We start from the raw sequence: 14,404 nt of genomic DNA, 5'->3' as shown, positions 1-14,404 counted from the left end.
TGATGTACAGAGCAGTTGGTTGTGGAAAATGTAATTTTATATCAAAACAAAAAGGCCATTGATGATAAAGATGTCAAACTGTTAACAGTCCATTTGCGGCAAAGAAGTTGTTTGAACTTCAAAGGAAAAGCAGCAGAGGTGGTGGATTAGCGCACTGCTTTCTTCACTTCCAGGATTTAGGTTCTAACCAGCCCCGAATGATGAGATGAAAGTCTTTGCTGTCTGTGGGCACACCCAGCTTTACTAGGTAGATTTTCACTTCACTGGGTAGATTTTGAACAAGCATTTATGCACCTGCCTCCATTATCTTTTTACCTGAATAATGAAAATGGTGTTTTTGTTTTGATTTTTCAGTATGGAAATACATCTTTTTATAAGAAAATCTGTGTAATAGAAATTCCTGATCAATATAATTTTCTTGTAAGAAAAAGAAATGCTATTTTAGAATTTAGTGATAAATTTCCAGATTTATGTGAAGTGTAAAATGTGACAATCTTGATTGTGTGTAACTACAACATTGTAGAAACAAAAGGATACAGCATCCTTAACAGAATCTATGACAGTTTTATAAACTTCATATAAAAAATACTGCAATCTACGTAAAAAGAGAAATTACAGGGTTTAAAAATATCACAACGCTGCATTCTATCCTACAGATGTGTCAATTTGAAAACACTGCAACGCACGTTAATCTATTATTCCTCTGACAGGATGCACAATGCTTTCCAGAGATTTGTGCAGCAACATAAAATCACTTATGCAAGTCTTTGTATTAATGTGCTGTTTCCTTGAGGTTAATTCTGAAAACACTAGTCCTCTGGTATTATTTTACATGACTCATGTGCCTCTAACCACAAGCTGCTATGCTCAGCAGTTTTTTCTCCAGCTCTTATAAATTACTAAAATCGTTGGTGGTGGGATGTGCTCTGCAATTACTTCATAGAGGGAATTGAACAAAAAACTTATATTGAACTTGTTAGGGTCATCAGCAGGGCAACAATAAGAGTTAACTTTATCTGTAACAGTAAAGTACATTACAGTCTGTAAACTACAACCATTTCCTAGGCTATTCCTAGTTCTTTACGACTGTATAAAAGAAATGGTAGAGGGAAGCTTTTAACTATTGAGCGACTGGCTGGCAGAGAAGGTGGGCTGTTCACGGTTCCCTCAGGCTGGAGGCCTAGTCCACTTCGAGGGCCAGGCCTCATTTTTAACACGTTCCTGGTGAGCTGCATGCCCTGAACGGGCGCCCCGTTGCATCTCGCTGGCAATGGGCTGGGCCAAAATCGGGCGGCCCAGAGGTTGACTTTACTGACTGGAAGGTAGGTCCAGGGAGTGGTGTGGCGATCTTGGAGGGGGAAGCCTGGGGTGGCAGCGGCCCACTTTATTATTATGGAGCCTGGAAGAGCACTTCTGCACCTCCAGGCCCCACAAAAATAATTTTAGACTTAGCTTTTCGGAGCCTCTTCCTTTTCTCGACCAGGCTTTACTGAGTGGAGCATTCACAGTGCACACTCCACCAAGTAGGCCATTACAATTGCATCAGGGTCCCTTGTACATAGAATCATAGAAGTTTACAACATGGAAACAGGCCCTTCGGCCCAACATGTCCATGTCGCCCAGTTTATACCACTAAGCTAGTCCTAATTGCCTGCACTTGGCCCATATCCCTCTATACCCATACATCATAGAACCTCAATTTTCATAGATCATTCACTTGATCACTTGATTCAGATGGGCACCTGTGCCACCCAGCAAAAGGCCCCAGGAAAAATGGTGACGGAGCGGGAACGGGGTGGTAAGTTGACCTTCTTGATTTTAACTTTGGGATCACTTCATTTCCACCAAGTGGAGGCGGGGGGGGGGGGTCATAATCGCCCCTTAGGTTTTTTTTTAAGAAGTTGATTCCTTTACTGGATTCCACTTGCATTGAAATTTAGGCAAATTTGAAGTTTACATCTATTAGCTTTAAAACTGCTTTCCTGGAGAGGATTGAGTTATAGCAGATTTTTTTCTTTGAAGATAAGCTGTATTCAACCACGGATGCTAAGAATCAAAGAATTATACAACATAGGTGGAGGCCATTCAGCCCATTGTGCCTGAGCCAGCTCTTTGAAAAAGCTATCCAATTAGTCCCACTCCCCTGCTCTTTCCCCTTTTCAATTATATATCCAAATCTCTTTTGAAAGTTTAAGAAAATACCATTTCGTTTTTTTTTTACAGAATGCAGTGTCTTCGAGAAAATGTGATTGGCAAACTTTTCATTCACTTGTTCATAAACACAAACACAATGAGGAAAAGCAGGTCAAACCACATTGTCATCATGTCAATTGCAAATTATATCAGTATAACAATCACAACACAAGAGTCTCTGGTACTTCTTCCCCAAACAGAAAAAATACATTTCCATAGAAAGTGTATATTTCAATTACAAATTCTATTCCCAAAAGTGCTTAGAACTTCATTTGATCCATATGATCTTAATAGTTTTTACAAGACAGAACAGAAATCTTACAACATATTAGTAAGCTATTCTATATTAAGATTTTTTTCTGAGACAATGTAAGACTCTCAGACATTAGGATTTTTCAAATATTAGTTCTGCAGGAAAATTTGATTAGCAACATGATGCAGCTTCTTCAGATTCACATATTCCACATAACAGGTTATAATTGAAATGGTATCAGCAAATACAGTGGAAGCTTGTGAGGCACTTCTTCACACTGAAGATCACTGGAGCTTGTATCTTTAATAGAAACCCTCTGGGTATTGAAATCCATGTGTGAAAAACTGCAGTATAAAAAATAACCAGCCTGCACCATGGTGCTCATTAACAACTGGATCTCAGTACATACAGTATCTGGAATGAGAAAGAATGCTTTAAATTAAAACCAATAATATTTTATTGATACTAAAGATAGTTCAAAATTAGCTGATTCAGTGATTCTATAGCTTCCTAGAACTGATTCTCCTACTATTTTTTGGGGAAAAAAATTGGATAAGGTCTATTACTGGGCAGGGGTAGCGCAATCCGCTATTACGCTGCACCCAATGGCCCCTGCGCAGGCAGGATGAGACTTTCATGAGGCCTGAGGACTTACCTTCAAGCAGCATTCCGAATCAGCGTTGACATGAGGGTTCAATGCAATTCGCATTTCCCACCAGCAGGGGGAGCCCCAATCGCTTAAAGGCCAGCTGTCTCTTAAAAATCTTAAAGGTAGCCTGTACCTGCTATTTGCTGAAAATAACAGTCTGCTGTCTGCACGGAGTCTGACCGGAGATCAGACATCGCACATGCAAAACATAAATGCAGGTCCCGTTCTTATGTTTACAAAGTGATGAGTTATGTTAAAACATTGAATAAAGGTTGCACGCTACTAAATCCCACATTCTCCAACGTGCATGCCAGACCTCACCAATCTGCCGATCTGAGGTGGTACCAGGCTTGTGAGAGTGCGTGCACCAAGGTTCTCTGCTGATGCACTAGAGGCCTTGGTGCAAGAGGTGGACAGAAGGAGGGGCATCCTATATCCGCAGGGGGGGGGGGGGGTTGGCAAAAGGCCCTCCAGACATATATCCAAAAGGCTGTGGGAGGCAGCGGGGGATGAAGTCAATGCCGGGCGCACAGCATCATGAACATGGATACAGTGCAGGAAGAAGTTCAAAACTTTGACATGAGTGGTCAAGGTGAGTGAGGTCAACTGTCAAGTGGTGTCTCCTATCAACTACACCACTAGCCACATCCACTGCTCCACGCACTACACCCCCATCACCCACATACCAACAAACTCTTTCCATCAGTATTCAATTCTTCCAATCAGATGCTTCCTCTCACCCTTACACATTACCACTGTTGCAAGCCGCCCACCCACAACTCTCAGGCCACACACACTGGCAGCTATTCAACCATGATAGGCACATCACCCAGACACACATTCTGCTTTCTTGCAGGGGAAGGTGGTACATATCAAGAAACAGGAAGTGGCAGTGGCATTTAGCCCCTCCAGCCTGTTCCACCATTCAATGAGATCACGGTGGACCTGTGACCTAACTCCATATTCCCACCTTAGCCCCGTATCCCTTAATATCCTTGATTCACAGAAATGTATCAATCTCAGATTTAGAATTCACAATTGAGCTAGCATCAACTGCCATTTGCAGAAGGGCATTCCATACTTCTCCCACCCTTTGTATGTAGAAGCATTCCCTAACTTCACTCCTGCATGTCCTGGCTCTAAATGTTAGGCTATGTCCCCTAGTCCTAGTATTCAAGTATTGGAGACCTTCAAAAACAGTTACAAATGTCCCGGCAGCCAGAAGCAATAATCCAGCCACTAACCTGTAAATCCTGCAAGGTCCCTTTAAATAGTGCTGTTGTGGGTTGTCCAGACACTAAGACACTTTCAGATGGTCGGGGTTCAGACTGTGCGTTAAGATGACCGTTGGACACCATTTTGGGACTTATCACTTTAAATCATCGTTGCACACTGATTGTATCCATTTTCTCCTTACTTTACATGCTTCCGACGTTCGGTATTTGCGCATGTGCTAACACCAAGATGGCGTCTGGCACACGTCATGCTGGAAAGGTGCATGCGTAGCCAAGACGCCATCTTGGATGTTGAAGAGGCCGTGTAGCGTCGAAACAACGGGCGTTACACAGCCCAATTTAGCGCCCATGTTTTTAAAAAAAAATATTTTAAATTTCTATAATTCCTTGGTTTCCCAGGGACATGCAACAGCCATAAAGACAGGCGGACAGCTTGCCTCCAAGTTCTTGCCTTTTCTGCTTTAAATCACATGCTAGGAAGTGCACGGAGCAATGAAAAGAAACACCATGGGACCGATATTCAAGGGTTCCAGCGCAGCCGGTGGAAATGCAGTGGGATGGACTCCAGGCCACGTGGGACGTATGGGCCCAGCAGAGGTGTCTGCCATGACTGTCAGCTGGAAAATCGAAGTGGCAACATGCTATTCTCATGGGGGAACGTAAGACCATTATGTGCAGAAAAAAACAAAAAATGGCCTCAAAATACAGCAATCAATATTCTTATAGGTGGCTTTGTACATATTTCCACAGCCCTACATCACAGTCCCTTGCAACCCTGAATGCCTATTTGATATGGGCAGGTTTATTACTCATTGCGAATCTGGTGCAAGCAGCAGAAAATTGGACATGTAAATTACGCCTTTGGAGCCTCATTTAAACATTGGAACTAAGAAAGTAGCAGATGCTCTTGATGCAACTTTCCATTAATTTCAATGGAATGAAAATCTGTTGCTTGAATCTGGTTCTGTAAAGGGCATCTGATCCGTTCTGCCAGATTACCACCCAGGCAGTGAAGATGAAAATCAACCTCATTGTTTTTAATTTGTGTGTATGTACATACTCCAAGAATGCTTGCATGTGTGCAGTACATCTATGCTCTTTCTACTAAGTACTAATACTAAGTACTAATACTACTTAATGCTCTTAATTTTTAAAACTTATTTTAGTTTCATTTTAGTGCATGCGGAAGTGAAAGAGAACTGCTTATTGGGAAGGGAAATAGGTGATGAGAGTAGTACAGGGAGAGTGGTAGTACTGGTTGATGGCTGCAAAAATGTTCAATTTTCTACTTTTGATGGATTTTTTTTACTCATGAAGTTGTTCTTGTTTATTAGACAGCAATATTGTCAAAGGGTCAGTGTATATAAATGATGAGCTTTTGATGATTCAAGTAAATTTCTTCACTGCCCAAAAAGAACTACTAATAAGTCTCATAATCTGCTGAGTGTTATCATTTTAAACTCAGTTTCTTGGCACTATCAGAAGAGACAAAATGTCTTCAGTTAAGTGTAAATAAAATCTTACTAAAGACATACAAAGTGTGCCCTCTAGTCCCAAGCATAGTAGAAACTGGAATTCTGAGACCAAGCATTCTAAATGTCAGGTTCGAATAAAAATGTGATGACTGCAGCAATTATTTTCCATTCGGCGTGTATAAATGATGGATCGTTCTTAGAAGTCTGCAGGCAAAAACATAATGCAAATAATGTAATATGTTTGAAAATTAGTTCAAATAATAAATGTTACAATAGTACTTTCCTTCAATATTTTGTTGTGTCTTGTTTTTCGATTAACCCTTTGAGATTGGGCCTGAAGCTTGCAGCTGATTTGCATGTTCCTAATTATAATACTATATTAGTTTTAAACTTTGTGGTTCTGTATTATTGTTGAACAGACTTTACACCAGTTATTTTCTCCTTTGTTCAAAATGACTGCTCAACTACTATAGCTGTGAGAGAGTGAGGCAATCGAGGATGCAGGCATCTGAGAGTCTATCAGCAATGCCACTCTAATCAGCCAACTGGAAGTGTACTTGCAGCAACATATAACAGGCTACATAAGTTCTGTTATTTTTGTTGTGGGTCCCTTCACCAAAGAGCTTGATTGAAACCTTCTTGAATGTGAACTCTGTTTTCCAGATGAGAAGCCGTTCTCTGTTCCTGAATCGTGAAGCGAACACCTCTGCTTATGTCAGTTGCAGAAGGACGTGGAACAAAATAAATAATTTCAAATCTCCTTACTTTTATACAACATAAATACAATTTTCTGGGTCTCCTTGATATTCATGTCACACCAAATTCCATTCTGAAACATGAAATGGCATAAGCTAGCAAAGCTATGGCATCAGAATTTGTTCTCCCTACACAAACAGACAACAAAATATATGGACACCACAACCGTCAAACCAAGGTCAACACCACATTTATCTGCAAAATGATGTAGCACGACATCTATGAATGGTTAATCTTTATTTTTAAAAAAATCAAACTTTATTATAGCAATAGTCTTTCATAATTAGGTAATGAATTTAGATATTTTAAAGAGTTTAATATAAAACTGTATCAGTTTGACAGCTGCCAGAATACAAAAAGCATTACACTCAAGCAAACCCTCCAGGTTTAAATATGGTCTACCTTTCTATGTATTCTGTAATTGTTTAATCTCAATTACCATCACACGATACAGAACAGAACCCAGCAAAGTCTCTTCTATGTAAAATTATCATCAGCCACTATTGTGAAACCTTTCCGAGATTACATAATTGAACAAAAGCTCCAGAGGCTACCTCACCTCCAGTGAGCAATAAAATTACACAGAAACACTTTAACGGCTTTTGTATAAGAAGTACTCCAGCATCACTTAAGTTGCTGCAGTGGTATAATTTATTATAATAAAAAAATACGGTAAATATAGATGATCTATGATTAAAATTATTTGAAACTCATATGTATACAGTTTGAAGAATTGAATTTAGCTGGCATCAGTGAGTGCATGTGAATCTGATGTCAGCTAGAATATAAACTTTTTCTAATTTCAATGCGGTTTGAATAATGAAAAATTGACAAGACAGGTAAAGTAATCTTACCTCATCAAATTGTGCCTCATCTTCACAGTTTTCTAGAACTCTTGTATAAAATGAGAGCCCTTGAAATTTCATAAAAAACAAGTCAGTCAAGAAAGACAACTGGAACAGAATTATACCACATCGTACAAATTAAATTCAATTACAGTTCAATCACCCAAAGTGTCTCTTGATTGGGCCTTGTCAGCTTAACTAATGATTTCTGAGCACTTTAAGTAAATTTGGGTTGGCATATTCTTTTACAAAACATGCCTCAGTGAAATAATGAGACACAAAACTCAGTGTTATAGGAGTCCTAATTTATGTTATGTACATGTGTGAAGGGCAAATGGTTATCTGCTTAATATTAATTTCAATATGCCAACATTAGTTTTACATCAAAGACAGGTGATGATTTTGAGGATGAAGGAGGGAAACAAATAGGCTGGTTTGAAGAACCCATTAGCAAAATATTTAATTGGTGAAGCATTAATGAACTAATTTCTGAGATGCTGCATTCTGGTATTTGTTAGAGAAACCATGGGGCGAGGCACATGTAACCACAATTAGAAAAGGCCTAATCAGGAATCCATTTTAATATATATGTCTGAAAGTCGGTAATTTGTAGTCAGCTAATAGTGGCATGTGTTTTTCCTATAGTTTTTCAAGGCACTTAGATTCTCTAAGCAGTGGAGAAGAATGGACTTAAGGTAACATATTCTCACTACAAATTCAATTGTTTGGTTATTTTGATTCCAACTGACTTTAACTACCGAATCTAGCCTAGATTAATAATATGTTAATTGACACGTCACTGATGTGCAATCCTGCTGTAGGATAACTCCTAATAATGATCTGTAAGTATCACAGGGAATTTCTTGGAAGTCAGATTTAATAGAACATTAGTAGAGATTAGAAATTTCTATCAGTGATTGTAGCAGACAAGGCTCAACATGTTCATTTTAACAAATAAACAGATTAATAGTTTTTTTAAAATAGCAGATAGAGGAATGCCATTCAAATATGTTAACTGTTTATCTGTTCTGGCCAATATTTTCATACAGATGGTTAAAGTAGTGCGAGCAATTTTATACATTCAAAATATACTCAAACTTGCACAGTTTTTTTCCTCAATTGTCTATATGGCCCTATGGGATATCTTTAGGAGTCTTGGCTACCACAAGGGAAACAAATAGCTTTGGAAATCAGCTATTAGGGGCTATAACAAAGCCAAGTGCAAGCAAAATCTAAAAACACCCATGAGTTCCTTCCTAAAAATTGTCTCGTACTATAGAACCACGGAAGTACAGCACAGAAGTTGGCCATTAGGCCCATTTTGTTTGTATTGGTTTTTACCAGAGCAATCTAAAACAATCCCAGTGCTCTGCACTCTCCCTGTAGTCCTTTACCGTTGGACCTTCAACTCAAAAAAAAATCACCAGCAATGCAGCTTACAATTAAAGGACATGTCAGGAGGAGTTTGACAGGACTGTTTCTATGAGGTGAAAAATTACTGTTGACAATATCACTGGAAGAACATTTAATGCATTTGTATGACCTGTTAATTGCTAATCCATTAAAATAGTAGACAGTGCAATTTCATATGCAGGTGTGTCCATTATTAATGCCAACAACAAATTTTTAGCCTATGATGATTCTTCAGAGCCAGTACTATTCTACATTCAAGGTCTAAAGCCAAAAGCATAATGAACTTAACAGTTCCCAGTTGGGGCTTGAATCAGGTATTGCAGTGAATTGTACTACCTCAGCACGTTGCAAGCACATCTATTAAATTAATGTGGACAGGCAAGGATATAATTGGTACTGTGAGAGTCCAGGAAGTGTTCATCTTTGGAGAATGGGAATAACGTATGCTTGGAAATGTGGTCTCTAAAAAGGTATATATTTTCAGTTTCAAAGTAAGATTTGGGCATGAGTCCATAATTATCCTGACACCCATTGTTTTCTGAGTAACACACTAGCTGTAGGAAAATGTTTTTACCTGGCAGACACTATTTTCACTAGGTAAAACTAATGCAAGAATCAGGTTGGATCCTTACCAGGTGGAAATCTGCATTTTGGATGAAATAATATTTTAACATTTGATATTCTGTAAATGCATTTTACCCTCATTACTGAACAATGGCTTGTAGAGGACTAATGTTACAAATGTGCACTTTCAGTGGGGAGCCTCACTAACCAAAAGCCCGTGTCAGGAAACTGTCAGCAGCTCCCTATAGTTTCTCATGCATTTAGATGTTGTAGTGAGGTGCCACTTCCTTATCTTTGCGACAATAAAAGAAAGGGAATGAAGAATGAAGAGTTCACATTGGACCTGCTTCCATAGAGAATGGTACAGGGCTTTTGACTGGAACTGCTTTGATCTCTTATTTTTGGAAGCAGAAGTTGCAGAATTTTTATATCAGATTCTATTTTTTTACATTTTTGTGAAGATAAGAAATTGTTGATTAAAGTAAAGGGGAATCTCATTGTTTTGATATTTACAGACGGCCTGATGTTCAGTTTGAAGGCACAGCATGAAACAATTGGCACAAGCACAATAAAGATTAGCTTAAACGTGGGATCCGAGATACTAATTCATCCTTAAAAGGAAATTTCAGTGTTTTGATCAAAGTATTTGATTCATTGTGACTCACTAATAAACATTGCCAACATTATAGCTCCAATTATAGCGTAGAAAATAGAAACAAATTAAAAATAATGTCAATAATTAATTAAAAAAACTCACAATTAACAACTTACTGAAATCAATTAGCCATTTCATATAGTGTGTGTTTGGGGTGAAGGGAGTGAGACAAAAAATAACACATTTTAGAAACTATCCCTAAATATTTTTGCTGTAAAAAATGTTTTGAACTCATTTTCTGCTGTCACTTTTAATACAGGGGATCTCCTCATTGACCTAGCTCAGTACTCTCATCACTAATTAAATCACAAGCTAATTAATTTAAAATAGTTTTTCCCAGCATAGACTGAAGGCAGTTTGCATACATGGTTTTTGTATTTTAACATATTGTGTGGCCTATTTTACAGATGATTGTAAATGAGCAAAGTGCTTATTAGGTTCTCTTCTTGGAGTTTCCCTTTAAAAATGTCCAATATATACTAGCTGCAAGAAGCCACCTTTTAAGCTACACATCAACTGTAATGTATTTATCCATAACTTGATGGAGTTGTACATCAACTGCAACATAACTTGGGTCCACCCAACAACAAACATGTGGTTGAAGCACTTACTTCAGCTCATCCGAAACTCTGCTGCCCGTATCCTATTCTGCATCAAGTCCCACTTGCACCTCACATCTGTCCTTGTTGATCCACATTGGCTCCCAAATCATCAACAGCTCAAATTAAGAATTCTTATTCCATGTTTAAATCCCTCCATGGACTTATCCCTCCCTATCTATGTAATCTTCTCCATTGCTTCAACCTTTTAACACTCTTTCTTATGCATTCCCTCTCCCTTCGCCCCACCATTGGCAGCCACCTACACCTCATGCTTTGAAGTTCCTGCCCTAGCCCTCTCCATCTTCCTCTCTTCCTTTAAGTTCCTCCTTGAAACCTAACTCTTTGACCAAGCATTTGGTCACCCCTCCTGATATCTCCTTCTTTGGCTCACTGTCCATTTTTTCTCATTATGCCTCTGTGAAGCACTTTGGGACTTTTTTCGTGTTGAAGGCACTATACAAATGCATGAATAAATATGGGATAGGGCGCATTTGTTGCAGAGTTTGACAACTAAATTAATTTCAATTAAGTACAGGTTTTCAGAAAGACAAAATAGTCTGCTCTGTACATAGCATTAGCAATATGCTCTGCCTTTGTTGGAGATACTGTACTTAATCCTGCTGGATAAAGAAATAGTTTAGGAAAAAATACATTAGTGTTAATCAATGGCAGTGTTCCCCACCTCCTTGGAATATCAGCAAGTAACTTCAAGTGCACTCCTATTAGGTAAAGTGAGAATCTCTACTGCTTTGGGCTATTTCTAATACATGCTTTCTGATTATTAAAAAACACAATTTTGTTCTTATTGTATTTTATTTTTAGATATCTTCTTCTGCAGTAAGAAGTTTGGAGCTCTCCGTTATCAGTCTCCAGTCCAGATAATTGTTGGGATCATCAAAAAATGTTGTTTAATATCGAATGATGGAGTGAAAGGCACAATCCGAGACTAACAGGTTTCAGTAATGTACCAATAGACAATCAAAATAGATATATTTATTAGAAAAGTTACTTTAGAAACATTTCTAAACAAACTTGATTGAAATCTGGAGAGGTTTTCCATTTTTATATCAAGTTATGGATTATTACATTGCAGCTGATATTCATATCAAGTGCTTAGAAGATCTCTGTGCCCAATAATGCCAGGAACCAGTGCCCAATATGCTGTAGCACAATGGGCACCAAAGGCATATTATCAGCCCCAATATCTAATCAATATCTGAGGTAGCTACCACACACCAATGAATCCTTTTCATTGTGTATCACTGCAATTTTGAATGTGCTTAATGATTCGGGAATAAGAATCTTGTCAAACTTTTCATAAAGTTCACTAGTAAATCTATCCAGCCCAGGAGCTTTATAGAATGAGGGGGGAATGAGTAGGTTTTGGCACTTCTTTCACTATGATGGATTGTTCGGGCATTTCCTTCTCAACTTGAATGGTCGAGGGGAGTGTACTTTTTTTATTCGTTCATGGGATGTGGGCGTTGCTGGCGAAGCCGGCATTTATTGCCCATCCCTAATTGCCCTTGAGAAGGTGGTGGTGAGTCGCCTTCTTGAACCGCTGCAGTCCGTGTGGTGAAGGTTCTCCCACAGTGCTGTTAGGTAGGGAGTTCCAGGATTTTGACTCAGCGACGATGAAGGAACGGCGATATATTTCCAAGTCAGGATGTTGTGAGACTTGGAGGGGAACGTGCAGGTGGTGTTGTTCCCATGTACCTGCTGCTCTTGTCCTTCTAGGTGGTAGAGGTCGCGGGTTTGGGAGGTGCTGTCGAAGAAGCCTTGGCGAGTTGCAGCCACGGTGCGCTGGTGGTGAAGGGAGTGAATGTATAGGGTGGTGGATGGGGTGCCAATCAAGCAGGCTGCTTTGTCCTGGATGGTGTTGAGCTTCTTGAGTGTTGTTGGAGCTGCACTCATCCAAGCATGTGCAAAGTATTCCATCACACCCCTGACTTGTGCCTTGTAGATGATGAAAAGGCTTTGGGGAGTCAAGAGGTGAGTCACTCGCCACAGAATACCCAGCCTCTGACCTGCTCTTGTAGCCACAGTATTTATATGGCTGTTCCAGTTAAGTTTCTGGTCAATGTTGACCCCCAGGATGTTGATGGTGGGGGATTCGGCAATGGTAATGCTGTTGAATGTCAAGGGGTGGTGATTAGACTCTCTCTTGTTGGAGATTGTCATTGCCTGGCACTTGTCCAGCGTGAATTGTTACTTGCCACTTATCAGCCCAAGCCTGGATGTTGTCCAGGTCTTGCTGCATGCGGGCTCGGACTGATTCATTATCTGAGGGGTTGCGAATGCAACTGAACACTGTGTAATCATCAGCGAACATCCCCATTTCTGACCTTATGATGGAGGGAAGGTCATTGATGAAGCAGTTGAAGATGGTTGGGCCCAGGACAATGCTTTGAGGAACTCCTGCAGCAATGTCCTGGGGCTGAGATGATTGGCCTCCAACAACCACTATCATCTTCCTTTGTGCTAGGTATGACTTCAGCCGCTGGAGAGCTTTCCCCCCAATTCCCATTGACTTCAATTTTACAAGGGCTCCTTGGCACCACACTCAATCAAATGCTGCCTTGATGTCAAGGGCAGTCACTCTCACCTCACCTCTGGAATTCAGCTCTTTTGTCCATGTTTGGACCAAGGCTGTAATGAGGTCTAGAGCCGAGTGGTCCTGGTAGAACCCAAACTGAGCATCGGTGAGCAGGTTATTGGTGAGTAAGTGCCGCTTGATAGCACTGTCGACGACACCTTCCATCACCTTGCTGATGATTGAGAGTAGACTGATGGGGCGGTAATTGGCCGGATTGGATTTGTCCTGCTTTTTGTAGACAGGACATACCTGGGCAATTTTCCACATTGTCAGGTTGATGCCAGTGTTGTAGCTGTACTGGAACAGTTTAGCTAGAGGCGCAGCTATTTCTGGAGCACAAGTCTTCAGCACTACAGCCGGGGTGTCGTCAGGGCCCATAGCATTTGCTGTATCCAGTGCACTCAGCCGTTTCTTGATATCACGTGGAGTGAATCGAATTGGCTGAAGACTGGCTTCTGTGATGGTGGGGATATCGGGAGGCAGCCGAGATGGATCATCTACTCGGCACTTCTGGCTGAAGATGGTTGCAAACGCTTCAGCCTTGTCTTTTGCACTCATGTGCTGGACTCCGCCATCGTTGAGGATGGGGATGTTTACAGAGCCTCATCCTCCCGTTAGTTGTTTAATTGTCCACCACCATTCATGACTGGGTGTGGCAGGACTGCAGAGCTTTGATCTGATCCGTTGGTTGTGGAATCGCTTAGCTCTGTCTATAGCATGTTGCTTCCGCTGTTTAGCATGTAGTCCTGAGTTGTAGCTTCACCAGGTTGGCACCTCATTTTTAGGTGCGCCTGGTGCTGTTCCTGGCATGCTCTTCTACACTCCTCGTTGAACTAGGGTTGATCCCCTGACTTGTTGGTAATGGTAGAGTAAGGAATATGCCGGGCCATGAGGTTACAGATCGTGCTGGAATACAATTCTGCTGCTGCTGATGGCCCACAGCGCCTCATGGATGCCCAGTTTTGAGCTGCTAGATCTGTTCTGAATCTATCCCATTTGGTATGGTGATAGTGCCACACAACACGTTGGATGGTGTCCTCAGTGCGAAGACGGGACTTTGTCTCCACGAGGACTGTGCGGTGGTCACTGCTACCAATACTGTCATGGACAGATGCATTTGCAACAGGTAGATTGGTGAGGATGCAGTCAAGTAGGTTTTTCCCTCATG

The 14,404-nt window shown here is 40.5% G+C and overlaps 1 protein-coding gene across 2 annotated transcripts in view; it reads right to left on the bottom strand.

Moving 5' to 3' along the window:
- The window catches only part of otofa (otoferlin a), a 397,912-nt gene that overhangs the window by 370,199 nt on the left and 13,309 nt on the right, over positions 1-14,404 (bottom strand). For both annotated transcript variants that reach the window (XM_067983769.1, XM_067983768.1), the window contains exon 2: positions 7,416-7,474. In XM_067983769.1, the coding sequence (XP_067839870.1) occupies positions 7,416-7,474 (59 nt within the window). The remainder of the gene's footprint in view (positions 1-7,415; positions 7,475-14,404) is intronic.

The sequence above is a fragment of the Heptranchias perlo genome, chromosome 5, assembly GCF_035084215.1.
Source record: "Heptranchias perlo isolate sHepPer1 chromosome 5, sHepPer1.hap1, whole genome shotgun sequence".
NCBI classification, from domain to species: Eukaryota; Metazoa; Chordata; class Chondrichthyes; order Hexanchiformes; family Hexanchidae; genus Heptranchias; species Heptranchias perlo.
This window is presented reverse-complemented; position numbering and strand designations above follow the sequence as displayed.